This window comes from Ciona intestinalis, chromosome 10 (assembly GCF_000224145.3).
Source record: "Ciona intestinalis chromosome 10, KH, whole genome shotgun sequence".
Taxonomy (NCBI): domain Eukaryota; kingdom Metazoa; phylum Chordata; class Ascidiacea; order Phlebobranchia; family Cionidae; genus Ciona; species Ciona intestinalis.
The window spans coordinates 3,681,945-3,690,974 of NC_020175.2; the positions used below are offsets into that span (position 1 = coordinate 3,681,945).

General features: G+C 33.9%; 1 protein-coding gene across 2 annotated transcripts; it reads left to right on the forward strand.

Annotated features, from left to right (window-relative positions):
• Nucleotides 1-255: 255 nt before the first annotated feature.
• On the forward strand, nucleotides 256-8,695 carry LOC100177364 (probable myosin light chain kinase DDB_G0284661). Of its 2 annotated transcripts, none has more exons than XM_002122405.5 (17): nucleotides 256-386; nucleotides 745-819; nucleotides 1,307-1,503; nucleotides 1,877-2,010; nucleotides 2,749-2,845; nucleotides 2,991-3,072; nucleotides 3,424-3,597; nucleotides 4,024-4,192; nucleotides 4,623-4,788; nucleotides 5,272-5,436; nucleotides 5,697-5,797; nucleotides 6,069-6,213; nucleotides 6,587-6,768; nucleotides 7,126-7,187; nucleotides 7,508-7,580; nucleotides 7,662-7,704; nucleotides 8,350-8,695. In XM_002122405.5, the coding sequence occupies exons 1-17, from the start codon at nucleotides 285-287 to the stop codon at nucleotides 8,363-8,365; spliced, it is 1,983 nt and encodes a 660-aa protein (XP_002122441.4). In that variant the 5' UTR covers nucleotides 256-284; the 3' UTR covers nucleotides 8,366-8,695. The 2 variants fall into 2 exon arrangements, with proteins under 2 accessions (XP_002122441.4, XP_018669193.1); XM_018813648.2 differs by having other exon boundaries at nucleotides 264-353.
• Nucleotides 8,696-9,030: the final 335 nt, after the last annotated feature.

The window sequence follows — 9,030 nt, forward strand, 5'->3', positions numbered from 1 at the left end:
TTATGCCACCCCAAACAATTTAAAAAATTTGTCCTGGCACAGGGGATTTTCCAGTAAAGGAAACGTAAACAAAATATTTACATTCATTCCACGAAAAAAACGTAATTACGTTTTGGAATACACATTACACGAAGTTAGAAGTATAACATAAGACTTAGCTAAAATAATCTACAGGTTTTCATACTTTGGAGCTAGCGTTATTAAAGTTACTACTACGTACTTTAAAGTAAGCGAAGTTGTGCACAGACTGTTGTATTTGCCAGACAAATCACTCAAAAGGGCAAATGGCCCGCAGAAAAACAATTTCAGATAATGATGAATGTCAGTTTGGTCTCTACAGGAGACGACAACCGGTAGAACATAATGAAAATCGTTGTCATTATCAAGTTTGTTTATTTATTTTCTTCATTTACTAAAAAAACTTTTTTTTATGGTTGCTTCTGCAAAAAGGAAGCAGTCTAATATTCATAATACTATAAGTTGATATTTGAACTTATGAAAACATCTTCCGTAAGGTTCACATAACCAGTAAAAGTATCCATGGATATTTTACTTTTTAATTTTACTGGCATACTCTTTTGTAACTTCCTAAGCCTTGCGCATGGGTTTGTATAAACCACTCTTAATTGTATTGTGAATTAAATATACTGTCATGCATTTTCCTTACTGTGCATGTGTATATGTAAATATAGATTTGTGTTTTGTGTTATTTAGTAATATATATACTTCTTTTATTGTTTTTAGAAACGGCCAACACCTGTGTTTTCTGCAGCATATGCAAACAGGCCAATTATATGTACAAATGTTACTCAACAGCAGGTAAGAAGTTAAAACTTAAAAGGATCATTTTCTGTAAACAACTTAAAATTAATTAAAAAGATCATTTTCTCAATTTAAACTAAATTGAAAGGATCATTTTCTCTGTAAACAACAAATCAGTTCTGAGTTCTTGGGTGCATGGAGTATGGGGCAATGTCGCCTACATTTAGGTGCTATGGCATGCTGTGCCATAGGGCCTAAACCTTATAAAAATGGCACAGTTGGTTAGCATACATTCTTCTAACCCAGAGGTTATTGGTTCAAAGCTCATCGCTGCTACCCTAAATAAGCGATAGAAAAAACCAACAAAGTTACGTGCGTTGTAACCTGGCACTAGGTGTATGAAACAGAACATTCGTGTTTTAACAACACCTTTTTTAAGAATAAAGCAAGTTATATCCTTTTATTCAAAATAGAATATGTATTGTTGGGAAATTTAAGTAAACTATTAATTACTGTGTAACCTAACTTCCATAAACTCCTTTAGGCCAGAGATTATGTCCGGTTAGAACAAGAAGAACCACTTCCATCGCAAATAATAACGCCCAGAACAAATGTTCAAAGAGTAAAGCAAGTAAAAGATTGCCTGGGTAAAGTGGCTTATGGAATGCCAGAGCATATGGTTCAGTTTTCAAAGTACTGGGGTGAGCTTGCAGCTCAGTTAAAGAAGAACAGATCTCCAAGGTGATGACGTGCGTTGTGCATACCAGTGGAAAATATTAACGTGTATGATTTGTGATAGGAAGTTTTGCATTGGAAATGCTATCAGAATAGGAAAATTTGCTGATAGGTCTCCACTCTCTAGTAAATGCGTAACATAATTCTACAGTATTTAAATTGTCATCATATGGGTGTTCTGCTTTATGATTTATAAGGAAACGAGATATTAATGTTATTGGTATGTTAAAAAAATATTTAATTAAAAGTATTTGTTGTGTTCCCCCTTCCGTAAATTTAAAGAATATTTAAAAAAAAATATTTAAAAAGAAGTATTTAGAAATATCAAAACATGTCTGATGGACACTACTCAACTCTTAAACACAAGCACTCATTTTAGTTCACCACCAATCTCACATAACATGACAGTCGATTCAGAAGGTGTTATTTTGAACAAGGCTCTAAGAATTGACCATTTGTCATATGGACCAAATGCACAATACATGAGAGTATCACCAAACTGGCAGGCACAAGGTTTGTTGATTCTTTGTATTGGTTTAATTGGTGTCCTTACTCACACTTTTCTTCCAATTAGAACTTTAATATGTTTAATTAAATGTTATTTACATAATTTTTACATTGTATCATCTGCAGGGTGTAACGGTCACGCCTTTTATCCATAACATTATTTTTTTTAGTTTAATAAGAAGTGTGTTTTAAAAACTGTTGTTTTACCGTTACTTCCCATCTTTTTGCTTTTGTAAACTCTGTTATTCTTTAAAACAAATTTCCTTCAATCATAAATGTTTTTTCCAGCTTAACAAATTCCTCAGGCTTAGCACTAAGTAAAGGCTTTTTAAATGTAATGCCTGCACATTCCCAATAAATAAGTGTAGTTTTTCTCAACCGTTCATGGTTTGCTTTTGTTTTTCAAAGAAATTCCACACCTTTGCATTTACTGTTGTTTTAACTTGTACCTCACACATATATTACTCAACTTTACAGCAATTACTATCAAAAATACTCAAGCCCTTAACTATTAACATGTTTATAATAATATAATAACTTTCTTTGTCGCTTCGATTACGGTAGCGAAGATTTATAAATATTTTAAACAAAAAGACAGGATATATAGCGACAAAAAACAGTATTTAAAAACGCTTACAGTTAAAATTATATTTACATTTAATTGTAAGAAAATAAGTGTGGTTACTACAAAGCTACAACTAGTTATTTATGATCCTTTCTCTAAAATTCCTATTTAACTTGCAGGTACAAGCGGGAGTATCAAAGATGTCGGCTTTGGACAGTATGGGCGTGTGTTTCATGTTGTAGACGTTGCAAGCCAAAGAGAAGGGCACATTTTTGAGTAAGTCCTGTTTCATAAACACCTGTTTTTTGGTAAAGTATAAAAAATATATTTTTTCTTGTAAAAATTAAAATATATTTATTACTTTTTTCGCTTTAGTTTTTTGTTGTTTTTTTTTTATAATCTTTCTGTTTTAAATTTTTAGTTTTGCGGAAAAGATCATTCCTTTGGACAGGTTTAATGAAAATGAACTTAATATTTTATGCAGTGTTGATCACAAAAACATAGTGAGTATTTATAAATTGAATTACTCGGTAAAATAATGGACAGTTGGTTAGTGCGCCTGCCTCAAACCTAGAGGTAATGGGTTCAAGGCCTATCACTGCTACCATTGTGGTTGTATATGTCCTTAGGCAAGACACTTAACAGCAATTGCTCCAACCCAGTGGCCACTAATGGGTTGTCAAAATTATAAAAAAATTCCACAAAAAGTAATAATCACTCACAAAGTAACATACATGGTAACTTGTAAGCTGGCCCAAAGTGTATAAACACTCGTGTTAGAAAAACTGTCGATTTTTGGCCACGCGAGGATAAAGTAAGTTACATTCATTTAATAACAGTTTAATCTCTTGCAGGTTAAATGCTATGGAGGCATTAAGACTGTCCATGGCATTCATATCTTAATGCAGTTTGCCCCAGGGGGAAACATTGATCAATTGCTGCGAGAAAATTCCAATGCCGAGCCAGCAGAGGAAACAACAGACAATAGGCTAAGAAAGGAGTTCTGGGCGCTTGAATATTACAAACAAGTACGGTCAATTTTCTCTGTATTGGAGTAATGTGTAAATACAGGTCTAAATCTTAAGTTCCCTGGCGTGCCCCTATTCTATGTGGATAAGGTCTTGTAGCATGGCACGCCATGGCCGGGTCGTAGGATTTAGGCCAGGATTGGATCATTGCAGTACTTTACATTAATATAAATAGATTGGTTAACTTTTTTAATACATTTAGTCATTTTGTTGTGGAATTGTACGTAGATTCTGGTACAGAATTTAGTGTCATGTTCATACAATATGCTTTTAATTATTCCAAATCTGCCACAACCTAGTTTATAATGACATCATGTGCAGTAGTACAATGTACTTCCCTTTACACATATCATCAAAATATTTATTTTGACACCACAACAAATAAAAGGGTATTATATTTACATTACCTTGTCTGACCTTTCCCAGGTAATGTCTGCCTTGCAATATCTTCACACCCACTATATTGTGCATTGTGATGTAAAAGCCAGCAATGTAATGTTATCAAGTGACCAACGCCGTTGTTTCCTAACGGACTTCGGCGAAACAATGCGAGTTCCGCAAGGGGAAGAATATGTGAAACTAGACAATGTAGTTGGTAAAACAAAGTGTTTGGTTTTTTATCTTATACAACAAACAAAATGGCAATTTACAACTGTTTTTAGCAAAGAAATATAAAATTTGCTATTTTTTATTAAAATTTTTCTTATGTTAGTATTATACCTTAAATTTTTGTAAAACACAATTTATAACTGTTTTCGGCAGAAATGCATGAAGTTCTGCTGTAGTTTTTGTTTAATGCATTTACTGTAATGTAACTTATTTCACAACTATAGTTTGACATCATTAAAGCCTATTACATTCTTTTTTATGTGGGTAAGGTCCCGCAGCGGGGCCCGTCATGGGTCCTAGGATTTAGGCCAGGATTGGCCTGTTACCCCAAAAGCCTGTTATAACACAGTGCACCAAAATTCTAGGTTCTAATCACAAATACATCCCATAAATTTCCACCAAACTCTTTTCCTCAGGCACAGAGGCCTACATGAGTCCTGAAGTCATTGAGTTTCAAGTTTACAACTTATTAAGCGACGTATGGTCAGCTGCATGCTTCCTATTAAACATGATCACACGTAAACAGCCCTGGTCCATATCTTGCCCAAACCTTGGTACTTACATGTACATTATCCCACAAAGGTAACAATTTCCATACTTTTTATATCTAACCAATTAAGCTAGAATTTCCCATATTTTTTTATAGCTAGCCAATTTTAAGCTAGAATTTTCCTATATTTTTCCTATAAGTTATTAGCTTACTAATTAAGCTTTTTTACTACTAGCATTGTGTCATGTGCAGAAATTTATCCTTTTAGGAAGAATTGTCTGTTTTATGGTGATTTTAGTTTAAAATCCAAAAAGTATGTTAAAGTATACACATATTTTTTATTAAACGTAACTTATTAAGCTTTCTTACGGCTAGAACTTCCTCATATAGGAAAATATACCCCTTTTAAGAAAAAGTACCAATTTTATGACGATTTTCGATTAAAATCCGCAAAATTAAGAGAATACACAGAAACAGATAAAAATCTACCTTCTAAAGAAAATCCGCTGCTTTTGACCATTTTTACGAACCGTTTCTTACAAAAAGTTCTAAATCTCTTTTACCACACCATACAGGCCTTTCAAAATTTTGAAAGAAATCCCGGATTGGGTGCAGGGAAACACGTTGCGTATTTTAGAATCTTCATTTGTTGATGTCTCCAAGAGAATTGCCTCCACTGAGCTTCTTATGCTCGCTGGTAAAGCAATCGAAGTTGTTTCGACAGTGTATCAGTCATTGGCGTAAGTTGGTCTCTGTTTTACGATACATTTTGCTCCATTTATAGTAAATTAGGATTTAGAGTAAATTGATTTTTATTACCTTTTTTGTTAATTTTTATATTTTTGTTGTTAGTTTGTATAGCAACAAGCATGTTTAATAAAATAGTGAGTGAAGCTTTGCAAGTAGATAATGTCCTTTAAGTACATTTGGCTACACGTGTGTATCACAGAACCTGTAACACTTCCTGTTAATACGTTAACAAAATTAACTGTTTATTCAGCATTCCATCTTATGGAGGACAATCCACAAGCGTTGAAATTGAAAGTTGTACTTCCTCCATACCCTATGAAAGCACTGGTAGTGAAATAATTCAAAATTCAGGTAATTTTTGAACTTTGCAGATATTAATTTGTGGTTAGCGTGTCTGCCACTACCACAGGATAACAGGTTGAAGGCTCACTTCTGCTACCATTGTAGATGAAAGTATCCTTGGGCAAGACACCAAATGGTAGTTGCTTCCCAGTAGTCATTAATGCGTAAATTAAAATAAGCGCGAACATGGTGTATGAAACAGAAAACCTGTGTTATAACAAACGTCATTGTCCTGCTACCGAAGTATAACTAAGAAACATTCATTAATGTTGTATTCCAGACTTGGTGGAACAAATTTCACAGCAGCAGTCAAACCTGGAACAAATTTCACAGCAGCAGTCAAATCAACCGAGTTGTGATGTTGGTTTTACTCCCGAAAGTCCAGAAAAACACAAAGATCCCTTTAGAGATGATCACTCGCTGGAGTAAGTTATTTCGAATATAACTTTACATTTTATACAGCAAAAAAACAGCCAAAAACTCATGCTTTCCTTGTTTTTAGTTCTTTAAAATAGAAACTAGTTTATCCAAGTGGATATTTTTTTGGACTGCAGCCCAGAAGATACATGTTTTAGGCTTAATTCTGTTACCATTGTGGGTGTATGTGTCTCCGAACAAGGCCCCTAACTGCATACGTTGATTAGGCCTTTAGGGTAAAAAAAATCCACAGATCACTTTTGAACATAGCATGTCTGACAGCAAAAGCGTATATAATTAATCCATATAATTAAATGCAGTAATAAAATTTTAGTTCGCAATCGCATTTGCCTTTACTTTTTCTTAAATATTAATTTTTAGAGAAAATGACTCCGCACATACTGAAGTGAACAGCAGTGTTTCCATATCCGAAGAGCCTTGCTTTGAGCACATTGTTCAAGAGGAATTAGCAGAACCAATGGTAAACACTGATAACCGAGTTGACCAACAGCTCTCACCATCTGATGAGTTGGAACAATTGCTTAATGAACATTACTGTGAAGGTGAATGATTGTATGTAACTTACTTTATCCTCGTGTGGCCAGAAAACAACAGTCGTTTCATACACCTTGTGCCAGCTTACGAGTTACCAAGTATGTTACTTTGTGGGTGATTATTTTTTGTTTTTGTTTTTTTTGTGTGTGGCTGATAATTTGGACAACCCATTAGTGACCACTAGGTTCGAGCAATTGCTGTCAAGTGTCTTGCCCAAGGACACATACGCCCACATTGGTAGCAGACATGACAAGCCTTGAACCCATTACCTCTGGATAAGAGACAGGCGCGCCAACCAACTGTGCTATGGCGTCGGACACCATAGCTGAATCTAATATGATTTTTACTTGTTAAATTAATTACAGATGAAGAAACTTCAAATATAGATCCGAATGATGCAGCAGAAGAACTGGATAGACTATTGGCAGTGAGTATTATTTTCCAACTTTATAATATTAACAATAATTTTATTTGTCTCTACAATAATGGTAGAGTAGGGAAGATTTAGAAACATTTAAAATAAAAAGACAGGATATACCGACAAAACAACAGTTGTTAAAACACCCTTAGAGTTAAAAACATATTCACAATTAGTTAAAAGAAAATAAGCGTTGTCGCAACACCTAGCCGAAAAACGAGCCATTTATGTTTAATTATTATTATCAAGTTAGTATTCTTATAGAAACAAGCGTAAAGACACAACCCGTATGACTTCAGTAGCCTAATCAACTAATCTTTGTTAAACAGGAATCTGAATTATTAAACGGAGATATTGAGAGTGACTCTGCCTTTAACAACAGAAGCTACTTTTATCAAACAAGTAAGAACATTCAAAACATTTTGGTAACCCAAAATTTGACAACTTTTCCTAACCCAAAAATTTGACAATTCTTTTTACCAGACATTGTTATTACAAGTGCATCTTCAAATACATCTTGTAAAAGGTATGTAGCATTATTGTTATTGCTGTTAGGTTTCTGTTAAAATATTTCTAAAAATGTGTCTAAATTCTGTATGGCATATAAAAAATATTTATGGTTTCAGCATGATATGTAAAAGTGAGCTTGTTGTTTTGGGACATATAATTAATAGCTGTAATGTACAAGGCTTAAATTAAGTGTTTAAAAATGACATTTATTTATTAGAAAATAAATTCATGATAAAATAGCGTATGGGTTATATACACAATTGTGGTACAGTGACTAGTTTCCTTGTACCCCAGAGGATAGGGCAGTCTTTTCTACCTAGTTTGGATGACGACTGTTTTTTTTTAAACAGCAAAATCACAGTGCCAATGAAATTTGCTAGTAATATGTATGGTAGGCCTCCCAACAAAATTGATAGTAACGTCCCGCACAAAACCTCCACACTGCTACATTGTGGAAATGTGTACTTTTAGGCAAGACACTTAATATACTTAAAACTTAAAAAAAAATCCATCCAGAAAGTTACGTATGTAGTAAATCGTAAACAGGCACCACATATGAAACAGAGCCCTGGTGCCCAGTGTTATAACGACTGTTATTGCCCTGCCATGCAAGCATAAATAAGTCCATTGTTTCATTCATTGTATATTTCCTCATTCGCAGAGTTGTGCCGCCATGAAAGAACAGACTTCGCAGGGAAAGTGAATCATTAATTTCCTTTTGCTGATAACGCGATTTAAAAACGGTGCCGAGGCAATGCGTTCCACTGTACTTCACATTCTATTTTATGCAGCAAATTTTAACAGCCAATATATATGTAAACCCTCGGGTACATTTGAGGCTATGCAGTTCAGTACAGTGGCTAATTTTTCATTTTTTTACATCGCCTGTTAGAGTTTTTATTCTTATCGTGTAAAGTTTCAGTAAAAAACATGTTTTTATTTTTACACTTTGATGCACTTATTTTTTCATCAGCAAAGAAACTTCAATAAAATTCCTGAAAATGCAATGTCTGGACCTTTTGTATTACATTTGTATTTATAAGCAAAAACCTCTTGTTTTTTGCAATTAATGGCCAGGTACATTATATACTTCCACCTCTTTGCTACTTTATGACTATCTTCAGAAGATAACGTCCGTCACAGATATTTTGAGTCTTTTACCGCCTTAAGTGTCGTCGAAAACTTATTTCGAATTTTTTTTTAATTTGTGGCCAAAATTTTCGTTTCTAAAGTTTTTTTGTTCATGAAATGAACATTTCAACTGTCTAAAAATAAATTTCGCTTGTAGGATATATAAGGCCTAATGCGCCTACTAAAACGCTTTCACCGCAATGTTATACTG